This window comes from Myotis nattereri, assembly GCF_964212035.1.
Source record: "Myotis nattereri genome assembly, chromosome: 2".
In the NCBI taxonomy this organism is placed as follows: Eukaryota; Metazoa; Chordata; class Mammalia; order Chiroptera; family Vespertilionidae; genus Myotis; species Myotis nattereri.
Window position 1 is genome coordinate 196,227,848 of NC_138076.1, and position 18,193 is coordinate 196,246,040.

The 18,193-nt window shown below is 47.5% G+C and overlaps 2 protein-coding genes and 1 pseudogene across 5 annotated transcripts in view; 2 read left to right on the forward strand and 1 right to left on the reverse strand.

The window, feature by feature from the left end:
• FGD6 (FYVE, RhoGEF and PH domain containing 6) overlaps window positions 1-593 on the reverse strand; it is a 132,117-nt gene extending 131,524 nt beyond the window's left edge. Inside the window, exon 1 of the mRNA XM_081084449.1 lies at window positions 338-593. Within this exon, the coding sequence (XP_080940575.1) occupies window positions 338-353 (16 nt within the window). The 5' untranslated portion in view covers window positions 354-593. The remainder of the gene's footprint in view (window positions 1-337) is intronic.
• Window positions 594-837: 244 nt separating this feature from the next.
• The window catches only part of VEZT (vezatin, adherens junctions transmembrane protein), a gene marked incomplete at its 5' end in the record, with an annotated part of 73,053 nt that continues 55,697 nt past the window's right edge, over window positions 838-18,193 (forward strand). Inside the window, one exon of one of the 3 annotated variants that reach the window (XM_081084451.1) lies at window positions 838-962. In XM_081084451.1, the coding sequence (XP_080940577.1) occupies window positions 927-962 (36 nt within the window). The remainder of the gene's footprint in view (window positions 963-18,193) is intronic. The other 2 variants (XM_081084452.1, XM_081084450.1) reach the window with 2 other exon arrangements.
• Window positions 14,700-16,576, forward strand: LOC308512506 (pleckstrin homology domain-containing family G member 5-like; annotated as a pseudogene). The gene has a single exon. The product of its transcript is annotated as a pleckstrin homology domain-containing family G member 5-like (transcript).

Genomic DNA, 18,193 nt, shown 5'->3' on the forward strand with positions numbered 1-18,193 from the left:
ACTATTTTCATAAGCAAAGGCAAAGTCGCTCAAAGTTTCGGAGACAAGCAAACGGTCCTTTTTTCATTTCGCGTTTCACCTGGCGCAGAGCCCCCAACACCGGTCTCCTTTTAAAGGCAGGTCCCAAGGGAGACACGATTTCCAAACACCCTCTCTGGGCAGGAAGGGAGGAGGAAATAGGGCAGCAAATGCCGTCTGCTCCACACTTGCCACCGTCCCCGGCAAAAGTGCAAAAGGAACACCACTAACCTACCCCCAAAGGAGAAAGCTGCTCCAGAACGCGACTAGCAGCGCTCCCTACAAACTTTCCAGGGGCAGCGCGAGCGCCGTCACTTACCGGCGGCAGAAGTCATGATTCCCCAGGCGGCTCGCTTCCCCGCTCGCCTCCCCCTCAATCCATGCTCCCCTAACCGTCCATTGTTTCAAGAATTTAGGCAGGGAAATAAAGCTCCCGCGGCGTCCACATTTCGTCCTGCTGCTCCGCAGCGAAACTCAAGGGTCCGCACAAAGGATGCGGCGGACTCCAGGGACCCGGCGGCGCTCCCGGGCGCGAGCGACAAGCTGCGGGCACGAGCAGTGCTCACCGCGCCTCTGCCGGCGCGTGCCCGGCTCCAGCTTCAAAAAAAAAAAAAAAAAAAAATCCGTGCTCTTGGCGCCCCCTGCCAGCCGCAGCCGTAAAAGGCGGACAAAAGCCCCAGCCTCCTCCAATCAGAGGGCTCGAGCTTCCTTTTGCTCCTGCCTCTCCCGTCCACAGGATCATCTTCTGCTCCAATGAGTGGGCCTGAAAAAGGGGGCGTGAGCTGAGAGGCATGCTGGGAGTTGTAGTTTTCTGGACACACGGGACGGGAGAAGCGGCTGCCTGGGTGCCGCCAGCTCCCCCGCCTTCATTTCCCATCGTGCTGAGGCGGGTGGCATGGCGGAGAAGGATGACACCGGAGTTTGACGAAGAGGTGGTTTTTGAGGTAAGGAGAAAATGGCGGTGGGTGTGGATTGCCTTTGTTTGAGAAGAACGAGGGCGAAGGCGAGGAGGCAGGGCGAGGGACCCATCGCGGGGTGAGGGATCGGGTGACGGTCTTGCCGGCCTCGGTCACCAAATCTCGGCGATTTCTGGGCCTAGAGTTGGCTGCTGCCTGACAGGTGTAGCCCGAGACGCCCTCAGCCTCAGGCCCGCCCGGAATTCCCAGTCGGGCTGGTGGACAGGAGCCCTGCCTGTTCCTCGCCCCAGGACGGCTACGCCTCAGTGGGACTGCCCCTGGCTGGGGCGGGGCCCGGTCGTGCGTTTTTGGATACGTACCAGTACAACTTAGCCCCCCAGTTTTACGTCCTTGATTTGGGGGTGGTCATTGTTTTACGTCCTTGATTTGGGGGGTCATTATCCAGAAGTGCCTTAGGTCCCTGTTCCTGGTCGAGGCGTGGCCCTCGGAGTGAAGGCAGCAGGTGCCAGTTTTGTAGCAACGTTTAAAATAGGTGTGGGACCCACCGCGGGTGACGAGGTCCAGGCATCTGGGCGTTTAGGTTCCGTTCTTTTGTCCTTTGCTGTTGCGCTAAGTGTAGCCAGTTCTGGCTTAAGGCTCCGGTGTGAGTGCTTTTGTGTGGGACTATTTTAAGACGTTCTCTGCCATCTTGAATGGTGAAAAAAACCACATGCACACACACACACACAGGCAAGTCTTTTTGTTGCCATTTATTTATCACCCACAGGTGCAAACCCACCACCCCTGTGCAGATGCACTGCACAGATGTATGTTTTGCGTTCACACATTCAGCTAGATTTTAAGAAAAATTTCAAAAAGATATGGCCCGTTCTGCACAATGGGAGGAGAGCTAGGCACTAAACAATATAGAATGATAAATATTGAAATATGTACAAACTGTCGTTGGGGGATTGGTTGGGAAACCATCATCTGTTCTTGTAACCTCAGAGGAGCTACCCACGGGCAGTGAATGGTATCAGAGGTGAATCTTGAACTATGAATTTTATTAGGAGGACAAGGGAGAGAATGCATCGCAGGGGGAGAGAGCAGAGCACGCCAAGGTTGGGAGGTGTGACAGTACTTGGTGTGGCTCTTTCAGGGGCTGGAGTGTGGGAGGGGCACTGTAGAAAGTGCTCTGATTTGGCTAGAATGGAGAAGTAGGGGAGGATAGGGCTATTTTACCAAAGTGAAGAACCTGCATTTGAAGTGCTCTCTCGGAAAGACTGGTGCCTGCATTTTGGAAATGAAAGGAGAAGTAATAAAATGTTATAATGGCTTGGACAGATGCTTCTAAGATAAAATTACAAATTAAATGCGAGAGCTAAAGGAGAGATCAAAATCTAGGTTGCTTAGAATTAAGGAAACTGGGTGGGTGTTATTTGTTTACCCTATTATTTTCTTAGATTTCTGAATGTAATAATAATAAATGTTCAAGGAACATTTCATTGTAGCAAAGAAGCCACAAAATTAAAATCATCCATTATCCTACCATCCAAAGATGGCCATTATTAACACTACAGTATGTGTTACAGACTTTTTTCCATGCAAGTGTATGTTTAAGTCTGTGATATTTTTTAACACAAAAGATATCATACCACATAGAATTTTGTATGGTTTTTTTTTTTTCATTTAAATTTATCATGAGTCTTTTCCTATTCATTACTCTTTGAAAACATTATCCCATCATACATATGTTTCATAATGTAGCAATTTTCCCATTGTGGGATAATTATATTGTTTCAAAATACCATTGTAATCAACACTGACATAAATCTATCTTTAATTGTAACTCTGAATTTTCCTTATAATAATTACTAGAAGGGAAACTAGTAGGTGAAAAGATTAATTTTTAAAGACTTAATGAAGACAGGTTATACCAATTTAAGTTTCCATTAAGAGTAAGAATATTAGTAGTTTCACACAAATCCTCAGTAACAGCCTTATTGGTTTTTTTAATCTTTGCTAATTTGCTAGGAAAAAATAGCACTCCATTATTCTAATTTGCATTTTGTGCATTTATTGAAGCCATTTTTCTCTCTTTGCTTGAACCTTTCTTTTTGTATGCAGACCCATTTTCCAGTTGGATGCTTGCTTCTTAAAAATTGACTTGCATGAGTTTTTCCTGTTACTTCTAGAAAATGTTTTTCAGCTTGTTATTTGATTTATTTGCTTTATGTTATATGCATTAACTTTTATTTTAGCATAATATTCAGAGGAAAGTCCACAAACCATAAATGTTGCTGAATTTTCACATGAACACACCCCAAAACAAGCACCTAGATCAGGGGTGGGCAAACTTTTTGACTCGAGGGCCACAATGGGTTCTTAAACTGGACCAGAGGGCCGGAACAAAAGAATGGATGGAGTGCTTGTGTGAGCTAATATAAATTCAAAGTAAACATCATTACATAAAAGGGTATGGTCTTTTTTTTCAATAGTTTTATTCATTTCAAACGGGCCGGATCCGGCCCGCGGGCTGTAGTTTGCCCACGGCTGACCTAGATCAAGGAACATCACCAGTATACCAGAAGCTCTCTCTTGCTCTTTCAGTCACTTCTTCCCACCCCAGGGATAACCACCATTCAGACTTATAGTAACTAACTTAGATTAGTTTTGCCCATTTTTATAGTGTACAAGCTGTGCAATTCCATTTGTATATGCTCTTTTTTGTCTGACTTATTTTTGGTCTCTGGCTTTACTTGTTAGATTCATGTATATTGTCATGTGAGCATTTTTTTACTTCTCCATAGTATTTCATGTGAATACATGAAAAAATTTTAAATCCATTCTACTATTGATGGTCTTTGGGCAGTTTCCAGTTTGAGATTTTTATGAGTAGAGCTTCTGTGAATCTTTTAATATATGTATTTTGTTGAACATATTTCTGTTGGGTATATAGTGGAATTGCTGAGTCCTAGGAAATGCATATGTTCACCTTTTGTAGATACTGCCAAACATTATTCCAGTGTGGTTCTACCAATTTATACTACTACCAGCAGTGCTTGAGCGGTCCAGTTGCTCTACATTCTCACCAACACTTGCTAATTTCAGTCTTTCTTTTTATCATTCTGGTGGTGTTACCAGAGAATCGAATTCTTCTATCACTCTTGGGAGGGAGGTGAAGGTTCTTGGGATGCTGCTGAAATAAGAATTTTTAGAACCCCCCATGGGAGGATGGAAAAAAGCTTTATTTGGGTGAAGTTATATTTCTCAAGTTCCAAAGTCCCCTTGCCCCTTAAGCCAGTCCTGGAAAAGGTGCAGCTGTGAGTTCAGCAGAGCCAGAAGCAAGGTCAGTGTCCAGACTGTTCCATGTTGCAGCCCAATGTAATTCATTATCCAAGTTAATTCAAGTTCATTAGTCCATGTGTGGAGTCCAGCATGGCCCTGCGTCAAGCCATGTGGGTGCGGATGAGCATGCCCCCGTAACAGGAGTCACAGGAGCCCAGCATCCTGGAGCCAAGAGAAGAAGAGTGGCTTCTTTATCTAGAACAGTGGTTCTCAACCTTCTGGCGTTTTAAATACAGTTCCTCATGTTGTGACCCAACCATCAAATTATTTTCGTTGCTGTTTCATAACTAATGTTGCTACTGTTATGAATCGTAATGTAAATATCTGATATGCAGGACGGTCTTAGGTGACCCCTGTGATAGGGTCGTGAGACTGCCAAAGGGGTCGCGACCCACAGGTTGAGAACCGCTGCTCTAGAAGTTTATATATTTAGATTTTGTGCACTTGCAGTGGCCACTCCCATCCTAGCCACTGACTCCTTTCCAGGTGTGATTGGCCGACAAACACCTTCCCACATCACTCAGACCTTATTGGACATGCATCTATCTGGTCTTCCCTCTCCTTCTTTCCTGTTAAATAATAACCATGTTATTACAGTGGCATCAACAATATCTCCTCTTGGCTTTAATATGCATTTCCCTGATAGGGGAATTGAGTCTTTTTGTGTGTTTATGAACCCATTCTATATCCATTTGTGAAACCAATTCAAGGGGTTTTTTTGCACATTTTTTCTATTGGATTATCTCTTTTTCTTACTGATTTGAAGGAGTTCTATATTGTACATATGCTGGGGATGTAAGTCCTTTGCTGGGTATTTGTACCTCACCTATCTTAGGATACAGGAAGAAATGGGAAGCTGCCTGACTCATTTAGAAGGCAAGCAATAAAAATATTCTTGGGTTTGAAGATCATTATTGTAAAGATATTGGGTCACCTCGGATAATACTATGCAAACCCAATCAAAATCTCAGTAGGTGTTTTTTTTTCTCCCTTAATGAAGGTGACTGGCTGACTCCAAAATTCATTCAGAAATACAACTGACCAAGAATAGCCAAAACAATTTTGAAAGAAAATAAAGCTGGAAGGTTTTATCCTATCAGATACCAAGACCTATCATAAAGTTATAGTAATTAAAATAATGGGATATTGATACAAGAGTAGTCAAATTGACCAATGGAAAAGAGCATCCAAAACAGCCACACATACAAAGTATTCTGATTTATGACCAAGGCAACATTGTAGTTCAGTGGAGACAGGATATTCTATTCAGTAAATGCCAGCTTAACTGGACATCCATATGGGGGAAAAATGTGTTGACCTTTATTTGATACCATACAAAAATCAGTTCCAGGTAGAGGGCAGATCTAGATGGAAGAGGAAAATAAATATTTTAGAGAAAATATGTGTCCTTCAGTTAGGCAAATATTTCCTTTAAAGCACTAGCCAAAGAAGAAAGGGATTTAATTGCATTATAATAAAGGTAAGAGCTTCTGTTCATTGAAAGACAGTATTAAGAGATTTATTGCTGAAGGCAGGGGGATGGTAGAAGATGAGGAACTGATATTGAGGGCGATCAGATGTGGAGGATGGGAGACTTGCTAAAATGACTTAGCAGGATTCCTGCTAATACTAGATTTTGCAAGGAAGTGCACAGACGGTCTAAAGCAGGGGTCCTCAAACTTTTTAAACAGGGGGCCAGTTCACTGTCCCTCAGACCGTTGGAGGGCCGGACTATAGTTTAAAAAAAACTATGAACAAATTCCTATGCACACTGCGCATATCTTATTTTGAAGTAAAAAAACAAAACGGGAACAAATACAATATTTGTATTTGCATGTGGCCCGCGGGCTGTAGTTTGAGGACCCCTGGTCTAAAGGGAAGGTTCTGGAGCCTGGCTAAGGTTTGGTTAAGCAAAGAAAGGATCTTTGTCAATATCCAGGGAGAAATTCTAACTCCCCAAGGTGGCTTAGAATTCTGGCTTAAATATCATCTCAATTGGGGTAGGGGACAGTTTAGGGAGTGGGGAGATGGAAGTCTCTTGGGGAAAAGTAAATTATTTTTAGGAATGAAAGAAGAATAGATGGGAGATGAGATAGGCTGTGACAGAGTTTCTCCAGGTGTGTAGACCTTCTAGCTGTTGTGCCCAGATTTCAAGATTCCCAAGAACCCACAGGGAGCCAGCGAGTCCGATGCAAAAGCAAAGAGTCCTTCATTTCGAACTAGTTCGGATCCCCAACCACACTCACCGATGCAACGGTAGCCCAGTGGCCGAGAGAGAGCGAGGCCTGATGGGATTGTGGGTTTTATAGTAAGGGCAGGGGAGGGGACTGTGGGCCCCGCCGATTGGCCAGGCGCAAGTCAGGTCTTGTTACACAGGATGTGGTCATCTCTATGGCGTGCATGTCCCTTGATTGTCATTGGTTAGTTTAAAGAAATCCTGGGCGTGGCCGGCAGGGGCCTGGGCTTCCGGGAAGAAGGCACTCTCCTGAGCACATGGCAGCCGCCCCAAAAATGGAGGACCCAGGGCAAGATGGAGGGCGCAGTCCTACCCCCCCCGCCCCCAGGGCAAGCTGAGCCTGGGCTCCAGGGGCCAGTCCGGTTGCCGGAGGTCCAGCAGATCGACCAGTTCCAGCCCAGACAGGAAGTCCACGTCCTCCGTCTCGTTCCCAGGGGGCACCGGTGATCGCCTCCTCCTCCATCTCCTCGGGCGATGGCACGTGCCCCGCCCCGCCGCTGCTGCTGCTGCCGCGTGGGTCCGGTCCGGAGGCGGCGGGCGGGTGGCAGCCTGCTCCGGGCTCCCGCCGTGGGCTGGGGAGTCGGTGCCCGAGGCCGCCAGCAGCGTGGTCAGGCTGTGCCTCATGGGGCCCGGCGGCCGGCCCACGTAGGCCCCGCAACGACTCGCCCTTTCACTAGCCTCCTCTCCTATGATAAGAGTTGGTCTTCCCTGGTTGATGAAACTCCCAGAGAAAGGGTATTTATGGCAATTGAGTTCCTTTTGGAAGATCTATCTTTAGGCAGATAGGGGAAGTTCAGAGAAAGACTCTCCCTGCATTTGTTATTCTCAAGTACCTACAGTTCAAAATAATATGCCAAAATGGCATATTTTGGGGTGGCATATTCTGCTACCCTTTAGGAATTATCTGTTCCTTGAAGATATAGCTAAATTGGTCATTAAATTATCTAGGCCTTTGCTGGGGATAAGGAGATGCTGATCTACTGATTTCATTTCTTTTCTTTGATTGATTGATTGGTTGATTGATTGATTTAGACCAGTGGTTCTCAACCTGTGGGTCACAACCCCTTTGGCGGTATAACAACCCTTTCACAGGGGCCGCTGAAGACCATTCTGCATATCAGATATTTACATTACGATTCATAACAGTAGCAACATTACAGTTATGAAGTAGCAACGAAAATAATTTTATGTTTGGGTCACAACATGAGGAACTGTATTTAAAGGGCCAGAAGGTTGAGAACCACTGATTTAGACAAAGATGGGGGAGAGAGAGAGAGAAACATTGATTTGTTGTTACACTCATTTATGCACTCATTGGTTACTTCTTATATGTGCTCTGACCAGAGATCAAACCCACAACCTTGGCCTACTGGGACAATGTTCTAAGTAACTGAGCTACCAGGCCAGGGTCTCCATTTCTTTTATGGTTGTTGCTCAGTTCCAGTATCCTATTTAGGGGCATATTTTAATAGCATATGTTATTTTTATTCTGAAAGGCAATGTAACATAGTTGTTAAAGGAGTAGACTCTCGGGCTGTACAGCACAGGAAATCCTAGCTCCAGTATTTGTTAGTTAGTGTGACTTTGAAGAGTTTGCTTAACTTCTCTATTCTTCAGTTTTCTCTATATTAAATAGAAATAACGGTACTTATCTCATGAGCAGTTGTGAGTATTAAATGATTTAATATATGTGAGGTACTTTGATGAGTGCCTTCACATGTACCGATAAGCATGCAATAAATGTTAACTATTATTAAATTTTTTTCCAGAAAATTTTTTCTTATTTAGCTTTCAGTTATTGGTATAAAGTATTCTTAGTAGTTTCTCATATTCTTAGTAGTTTTTCATTTCATAACACTAATTAGATCATTTCACTTATGTTTATTTATTTATTTATTTTGTTAATCCTCACCCAAGGATATTTTTTCTATTTATTTTATTTTTTTAGAGAGAGTGGAAGGGAGGGGGAGAGACACAGAGAAAGAAACATTGATGTGAGATGCATCGAATGGTTGCCTCCCAAAACCAAGGTACATACCCTTGACTGGAATCGAACCCAGGACCCTTTAGTTCACGGGCTGATGCTCTATCCTCTGAGCCAAACTGGCTAGGGCTGCCATCTTATCTCTTGCCTTTTGGCATTTCCAGCCATGCGAATCCCGCACTCCCCCTCCCACCCCCCCATCACCCTTTTCAGTCAGCTTGACCTTCAGGCCACTGGCAGAGGGCCTTCTTTTGGAGAGCTGGAAGCTTGTTGGGCACATGGTCTGTCTTCCAAGGCATTACAATACAGTGGCAGTAATTTTATCAAAAGTTTTGTCATTTGGCTGTAGTGGGTCATTGGATTTTTAGCCCGCAATATGTTTCCTTGCCAGTCACCACTCAGTTAGCAAGCCAGTGTAGCATATTTCAGTTTCTGTTAAATCACCCCTACTAGATACCAAGTACTATATCAGCCATAGATCCTAGTGCAGGAAACAGAAACCCTCTACTATAAACAGCAAAAGATTTAATACAGGGAAATGGTGGTTAGAATATTGTTGGAAGGTTTAGAGCAAGCATGTCAAACTAAAGGCCCGCAGGCTGCATGTGGCCCACAACGAATATTTTTGCAGCCCAGCCAATAAAACGGTATGTAAGAAACATTTTAATAAAAATTTTGTAACTTAAGTTTTACAATATCCTGTTACACATAATTATTAATAACGAACTATAACGTTCACTAATGACTGATTACTATAACTGTGTTGCATTCATTTCCCTTTCGTGCAGGCACACCATTTCTCTCCACTAATACTAGCAGTGAATATTTTAGCAACCAATTACCCCTTCATTAGTCTTAGACTGCTTTGTTTGGTGTGCGCAACAGGAAATATTTTGCTTTCGGAGAACAAGAAAAATAGGCTTATTTGTGTTACGCTTATTAATTTATGCAGTTATTCATTGTCTGGTAAGTTAATATTCAAGAAAAAAATATTAATTTTTATTAAAATGTTCTATTATTTTATGTTAACGATTACTCATTTATTTCAGCCCTTTCTATTCAGCATGTCTCTACTGAAATAAACCTACATTTCTATGAAAATTGAAGCTTTTGTTTTTTTGTGGCCCACATAAACTTAAACCTTGTTTATTTGGCCCGTGTTAGTCTTTGAGCTTGACATGCTTGGTTTAGCAGCGGTTCTCAACCTGTGGGTTGCCAACCTGTGGGTCACGACCCCTTTGGGGGTCGAACGACCCTCTCACAGGGGTCGCCTAAGACCATCGGAAAGCACATATATAATTACATATTGTTTTTGTGATTAATCACTATGCTTTAATTATGTTCAATTTGTAACAATGAAAATACATCCTGCATATCAGATATTTACATTACGATTCATAACAGTAGCAAAATTACAGTTATGAAGTAAAAACGAAAATAATTTTATGGTTGGGGGTCACCACAATATGAGGAACTATATTAAAGGGTCGCGGCATTAGGAAGGTTGAGAACCACTGGTTTAGAGAATCAAGATTGTTAAGCTCATGAAGCCAAGAACACATGATCATGATCATAGCTACAATCCAAGAATTAGGAAGCCATCATCACATCTGCCTCTCAATAACCTACAAAGCTGATACAGCGGTACTGGAACTCAGAATCTAGCCACTGTTTCTACCACAAGTGCCTCTGCATTACCAGGAAGCTGAAGAATACATATTGGAATACTGCTTTAGAAGCATTTTGCCTCCACAGCTTTAATAGTCAAAAAAAGCCAAAGCAGCAAGAAGTGAACCTCTGCTTTTTTTCCCATTTTCCAAATCTCTCATGAGTATACCTAATTAGAGGAACCTAATGTATATCTAGAATCTAGCTGCAAGATAATTAGAGAAATGGCCACATTTAGCTTTCTTATTTCTTTAATATAAAAGGCATACTAGAAGGAAGGAAGGAAGGTAGAAGAGAGGTTGAACAAATCAGGCCACCATATCCATCATAGGACCTAAGATCTCCTCCCCTAAGAAAATGTAACTGGGATAATTTTGGTATAGTTAGTATAATATTATTACTTTAATGGTTTTCAGAATCAGACTCATTTATATCTTAATACTCAGAGAATTATATGCATTAAAAATTTTTAATTAAGCAAAGTTTTGAAAAGTATTCCAACCACATTCTTTTCCTATTTAAAACTCTTTTAAAATATCTTGTTTTACACAATATCGATTTCCTGGATTATTAGTTAACTTTACTATTTTTTTCTTCTAATTTTGTTCTTCAGTATTCTCCTTCCAGAGGTCACTTTTGAGTTCTCCTAGTCTGGGAGGACTAGACATACACTGAAGGATGGTGTAGTGGAAGAATGAAGAAAGAGAAGGAAGAGTGAGGAGAGTGAGGTTCCCAGGTCTAATTCCCAGTCCTTGCCCTAGAGCAGGGGTGGGCAAACTTTTTGACTCAAGGGCCACAATGGGTTCTTAAACTGGACCGGAGGGCCGGAACAAAAGCATGGATGGAGTGTTTGTGTGAACTAATATAAATTCAAAGTAAACATCATTATATAAAAGGGTACGGTCTTTTTTTTTTTTTTTTTAGTTTTATTCATTTCAAACGGGCCGGATCCAGCCCGCGGGCCATAGTTTGCCCACGGCTGGTCTAGAATCAACAATCTTCATTTCATCAGGGCTAGATTTCCAATATACTTCAAAGTTAATTCTTGGAGTCTTCAAAGTCATTATCTTGGAGCCTGACTTCTCCAAGAGGCTGAAGTGGGAAAGACAGTGTAACCTTATACTTGGATCTATTAGTATGAACAGCAACAGGGCAAAGTTTAGAAAAAAAAATGATGGACACCATATTTAACATGGGGTATTAAGCAAAATAAATACTAAAATACCAATACTGATATTTTATTCTGTTATTGTAATCTGTAATTAAGCTGTTTGAGAGTAAGAATTCTCTAGTCTCCTTAGGTGTTAAAGTTATGATGTTGCTCTTTCCTAGCTTTCAGTTTTTTTTACTATAAATTAATTGCAGAAACTTTGTCATTTATCCTATCTTGAATCCTGCTACTCCTGAAGGTAAAAGTACCTGAAAATGAAAACTTTTCATCTGAAGGACCTCCTTGCATTATTTGTAGTGTATCTAAACTGTTTCTTTGTAACTTCATTATAGAGAGAACATTGTCCTCAGGTGAACTTTTACTCTTTCAAATTTCTGTCCTTGGTCACCCTATTTTCTGTAGTTGAACTCTGGTGTTTGTTGAAATCTATTTTGTTTTCCTTTGTTCATGACTGGGAAAGCCAATCTTTGCCCCCTTATTTTGATCTCGTTCCCTCCTTCATCCTTCATACTTCTCAGTAAATTATGAAATGTTAACCCTTTGTTGGTAATGTCTTCAGGTTTAGCTTACCCCCCAACCCTCTGCAATGTATCAATTAAATAAATGTGAGATGGCTCCCACATAATTCCCACATTAAGAGAAAGAGAAAGAGAGAGAAACATTGATTCTTTGCACCACCTATCAGTGCATTCATTGGTTGCTTCTTGTATGTGCCCTGACCAGGGATCAAACCCACAACCTTGGTATATGGGGACAACACTCTAACCAACTGAGATACCCAGCCAGAGTTCTTATCTTTGTATTTTTTGTTTACATATATTTTTCTTGATTTCATAGAGGAAGGAAAAGGGAGAGAGAGATGGAAACAATAATGAAGAGAGAGTCATTGATCTGCTGCCTCCTACACACCCCACACTGGGGATCTAACCTGCAACCTGGGCATGTGCCCTGACTGGGAATCAAACTGTGACCTCCTGGTTCATAGATGCTCAGCCACAGAGCCACACTGGCCAGGCCAATCTTTGTATTTTTAAAAGTTATACCTCTGTAAAGAACATTAAGGCATTTTTTATGAGTATCATTTGTAGATTCTTTTCTACTTGCATGACTGTGTACATTGACAGTAGTAGCTATTTTGATAATGGAGCTTTCTCTCTGGAATAATTATACATATAAAATGTAAGGTATTATTATATCATTCTATTTTTCCTTCAAGTGTATCTTCAGTTTCCTATAGTACACGAAGCTCTATAATTATATCATATAAAATAATCTTCTGAATTGTAACAGATTGGGAGCGTAGCAAAATTCATACTTTTATCACTATCTGTAATAGAATATTTATTAATGGAATTATTAAATCTTAGCCATCCTATCTAATAAAAGAGAAACATGGTAATTGGCGTATGACCGCTACCCTTCCCATTGGCTAATCAGGGCAATATGCAAATTAACTGTCAGCCAAGATGGCGGCCGGCAGCCAGGCAACTTGAAACTAACATGAGGCTTGCTTGCTTCAGTGATGGAGGACTCCAACGTTCCCTGCCTGCCGCTGCAGGCCTCTGAGCTGCAAGCAACTATGTAACAAACATAGAAGCTAAACAAAACCCCAGAAACCTGCCGGGCTTCAGTCAGCAGGATCGCAACATTGTAAGCAAAGGCCAGAAACCTACTTTCAGCAGCGGAGGCCTAAGAGCTGGAGCCAAGCCTCAAAGCTAAAGCTGGCCCAGAATAAAAAGGAAAAAAAAGAAAAAAAGGAGCGGTTGGGAGCTTCAGTCACCCCCAGCCTGAAAACAGCCCTCAGCTCCTCACCCAGACTGGCCAGGCACCCCAGTGGGGACCCCCATCCTGAAGGGTGTGTGACCAGCTGCAAACAGCCATCATCCCCTCACCCAGGCTGCCCAGGCACCCCAGTGGGGACCGCCACCCTGAAGGATGTGTGACCAGCTGCAAACAGCCATCATCCCCTCACCCAGGCTGGCCAGGCACCCCAGTGGGGACCCCCACCCTGATCCAGGACACCCTTCAGGCAAACCAGCTGGCACCCACCCATGCACCAGGCCTCTACCCTGTATAGTAAAAGGGTAATATGCCTCCCAGCACCGGGATCAGCGGAACCGCGAGGCCTCCCGGCACCGGGATCAGCGTGACAGGGGCCAGCGCCCAAACCCCCTGATTGGCCCTGCTCTGTGTATGACAGGGGGCGGCGCCCCAACTCCCCAATCGGCCCTGCTCTGAGCCCGACCAGGGGCTGCACCTAGGGATTGGGCCTGCCCTCTGCCACCCGGGAGCAGGCCTAAGCCAGCAGGTCGTTATCTCCCGAGGGGTCCCAGACTGCGAGAGGGCACAGGCCGGGCTGAGGGACCCCCCTTCCCCCCCGAGTGCACACAGTTTTGTGCACCGGGCCTCTAGTCCTATCTAATAAAAGAGAAACATGGTAATTAGCCGTACATCCGCTACCCTTCCCATTGGCTAATCAGCGAGATATGCAAATTAACTGCCAACCAAGATCGGGGCTGGCAGCCAGGCAGCTGAGAACAGGAGGCTTGGTTGCCCCAGCGATGGAGGAAGCCAAGGTTCCCCGCCTGCAGCTATGGGCTCTGAGCTCCTGAAGCAACAGCTCCAAAAGATACAATGTTTCAATTATAGAAGCTAAAAGATGGCGGTAATTTGCATACTCAGGCTCCAAGCAGTGGAGCGAAGCCAAACAGCCCTGAAGCCTCAGAGCTGAGAGGCCTCACTGCCCAGGGATCAGCAGAGCCGGGAAGCCTCAGGGCCCCAGGATCAGCGGAGCGAGAGGCAGCCCGGCCCCGGGATCAGCCCCGGGGTCAGCGGAGCTGAGAGGCCTCAGGGCCGCAGGATTAGCGGAGCCGAGAGGCCTCAGGGCCCTGGGATCAGTGGAGCCGAGAAGCCTCAGGGCCGCAGGATCAGCGGAGCCGAGAGGCCTCAGGGCCCCGGGATCAGCAGAGCCGAGAGGCCTCAGGGCCCCGGGATCAGCAGAGCCGAGAGGCCTCAGGGCCCCGGGATCAGCGGAGCCGAGAGGCCTCAGGGCCCCGGGATCAGCGGAGCTGAGAGTCATCCCGGCCCCGGGATCAGCGGAGCTTGATGGAAGCCCTGTATTATGCACCCTGGGGGTGCAGAGGTCCTCTCCTAGGCAGAGGCCAATGGTGAAACTTACAACTCCGAGAAGCGGCCTGGGGGCTGGAAGGCGGCTCCTCTGACCTCAGTGCTGGAGTCCCACCGCTCCACCAGGAGAGGAGCAGAGAAAGGCCGGAGCCTCCCTCAAGGTGACCCGAACCCCCACCCACACCAGGCAGGCTGCTGGGACTGTTCGTGGAAGACTCACTTCCAAGCCCAGCCGGTAGCCCTGCCGCAGCCATGGCACTCCTGGGTGCAGGCCCCAGCGAGATGCGGGGTGGCGCCTTGAGTCCTGGGCTCCTTGCCTGCCTTCCAAGGCTTCCTCCTGCTTTAGGGCCTCGCCCTCTGCCAGCCTCCTCCTCCCCAGCGCCCAGAGCAGCGGACCCACCTAGGGCGCTCCCCGCTGGCCGAGGGGGTGAATGGAGCGGCAGGGACTCCCGGGTAAAGGGTCGCCCTGGGGAGGAGTCCCGACACCTCCAAAACCCGCTCCTGTTCAGCAACATCCCCAAGATCGCGCGTCTGCACCGCGGGCTGTGGGGCAGCGTGATGGCGCCGATGGTGGAGAAGGCGCTGCGCACGCGGGGGCTGCTGCAGCCCGGGACCTCCTCAAAGGCTTCAAGATGTTCGGCTCCCTCGTCAAACCCTACATCCGGTACTGCATGGAGGTGGAGGGCTGCATGGAGGACAACAACCTCTTCCCAGCCTAGGTGATGTGGGCCGAGAAGTACCGGCAGTGCCAGCGACTGAAGCTGAGCGACATGCTCGCCAAGCCCCACCAGTGGCTCACCAAGTACCCGCTGCTGCTCTAGTCGGTGCTGAGGAAGAGGGACGAGCCACGTGCCAAGGAGGCCGTCATCACCATGATCAGCTCCGTGGAGCGCTTCATCCGCCACGTGAACGCGTGCATGTGACAGCGACAGGAGCGGCAGCAGCTGGCCGCCGTGGTGAGCAGCATGGACGCCTACGAGGTGGTGGAGGGTAGCAATGACGAGGTGGACAAGCTCCTGAAGGAATTTCTGCTCCTGGACCTGACCGTGCCCATCCCAGGTGCCTCCCCAGAGGAGACGCGTCAGCTGCTGTTGGAGAGCAGCCTGAGGATGAAGGAGGGAAAGGACAGCAAGATGGATGTGTACTGCTTCCTCTTCACGGACCTGCTCTTAGTGACCAAGGCAGTGAAGAAGGCTGAGGGGACCAGGGTCATCATGCCACCACTGCTGGTGGACAAGATCGTGTGCCGGGAGCTGCGGGACCCTGGCTCCTTCCTCCTCATCTACCGGAACAAGTTCCACAGCACGTGGGGGCCTACACGTTCCAGGCCAGCGGACAGGCTCTGTGCCAGGGCTGGGTGGACACCATTTACAATGCCCAGAACCAGTTGCAGCAGCTGCATGTGCAGGAGCACGCGGGCAGCCAGCAGCACCTACAGAGCCTGGAGGAGGAGGAGGAGGAGGAGGAGCAGGAGGACGAAGAGGAAGATGAGGAGGAAGAGGAGGGTGGGGAGAGTAGCACTTCTGCCGCCAGATTCGCCACCATCCTGCGCAAAAGCAGCAACAGCCTGGATTCCCAGCACTGCGCCCCGGACAGCTCCACGGAGACCCTGGCCGTGGTGGTGCTGGAGTCCGGGGAGACGCTCTCCTCTACCGAGTTCGAGGGCGGCCCCTTCAGCTCCCAATCGGACGAGATGTCCCTCAGTACCACCGCCTCATCTGTCACACTGACCAGCGAGCTGCTGGCCCTGGGCCCCGGGGAGGGCAGCTCCTGCTCCATGGACTCTGCCTACGGCACCCTCTCTACCTCCTTGCAAGACTTTGTGACCCCAGCCCCTGTGGTGGAGCCAGCGCCCCAGCCCCTAGATTTACCACAGGCCCCTTCACCCCCGCCCTTGCCCCGCCTCCGCCGCCGCCCCCCTGCCCAGCTGCTGCCCCCCTGCCCAGCTGCTGCCCCGCCTGCCCCACCTGCTCAAGTCCAAATCTGAGGCCAGCCTCTTGCAGCTGCTGGCAGGGGCCGCCACCCAGGGGGCGCCCCCAGCCCCCAGCCGCAGCCTGTCGGAACTCTGCTTGGCTGCCACAGCCACCGGCGCATCAGGACCACCCTGCTGCTTAACTCCCAGGCCCTGAGCACAGTGTGGAGCCGCCATGCCTGGAGGGAGCGGTTTGGGATGGGCGCACGTGTGCCTGGTGCAGCGGGACTTGCTGGGGAGCCGCCTGCCTTCCCGGCCGGGCCTCAGGCCCGGCGCCCAACGAGGAAGGGCTGCAGTGCAGCCACCAGGCCCTGAAGGCTGCCCTGAAAGCCACACAAAGACAACCTGCTGCTGGAGGGCAGGCATGCGGTGCTCCAGGAAGATTCCGGAGGTAGGGAAGGAAGGTCATGGAAGGAAACAATTGCAAGAGGAGATCCCGAAGGTTCTGAAAGCAGAGGACCAGCTCCTTGCAGACCTGAACTCTGTGTGGGCCTCTTTATCGGCCCTGTGGAAGGGGTGGGAGACACAGGAGGAGGGGATGGACCGGGGCTGTGCCCAAGGAAGACTCAGAGGAAGCAACGTGTGGCAGGGCCAGGCGGAGCAGGCAGGCCCGTGCGGATCCCGCTGGAGCGCAGCCAGACCCCAAGGCGACCACCAAGTCAGGCCCCAGGGAGAAGCGAGCAGATGCCACTCCACTCTCTGGAGAGGACCATTAAGCAGAAAACTAAAGAAACCGATTTTACATCATTTCCCAGGTGGAGAACAGTTGGCATGTAAGCCCCTGACCAGTGCCCAGCCTCTCCTCTGTCTATCTCACTCTTAGGTACCATGTTCTTTGTTCTCTCTTAACTGCAACTCATTTTTAAACTAGATTGCTTTTAAAAGAAGACTAAATAAAGTTTCCCTTAAGTTATTTAGGCGGTGCTGGGGCTACTGGGGGCCTGATAGAAGACACAAACACGCAGCGGGCGGCCTGTACCCAGCAGCCCCAAGGCCCACCACCTTGGTGCTGGGACTGCTGGGGCCCTTCAAAGACCCGCAGCCCCAAGCCCTGCCATCAAGGTGCTGGGACTGCTGGGGGTATCAGAGACACAAACCCGTAGGCCCGACACCCAGCAGACCCAAGGCCTTCGCGGCAGTGCTAAGGAGCAGCAAGCCGAGCGGTAGGAAGCAGCAAGCAGGTGGGCAGTAAGGAGGGAGGGGTCCCAGACTGCGAGAGGGCACATGCTGGGCTAAGGGACCCCCCACCCATCCCCAGTGCATGAATTTCATGCACTGGGCCTCTAGTATTGATATAAAAGACTGACCATTAAGACCAAAGCTAGTTTATCACCAGATATGCAAGCATAAATTTGTTGGGTTTTTTTGTTTGTTTGTGTGGTTTTTTGCCCCTATATAATTCTTTATTTTTTTTTTCCAGCTGCATTCCATTTTGGCAGGGGGCAGGGGTGATACTCAGCCTAAGCTATTTCTATTCCTTTCCTTTCCCTCCCTCCCTTCCTCCCTTCCTTCTTTCCTTCCTCCCTCCCTCCCTCCCTCCCTCCTTTTCTTTCTTTCTTTCTTTCTTTCTTTCTTTCTTTCTTTCTTTCTTTCATTCATTCTTGATTAAGCTATTACACATGTGTCCTTATCCCCCCATTGCCCTCCCACCCCCCCCCCACCCCTGTTTATGCCCTCACTCCCTAGTGTCTGTGTCCATTGATATGTTTATATGCATGCATACAAGTCCTTTGGTTGATCTCATAAATGTGTTTTATAACATGAATTATAAAAA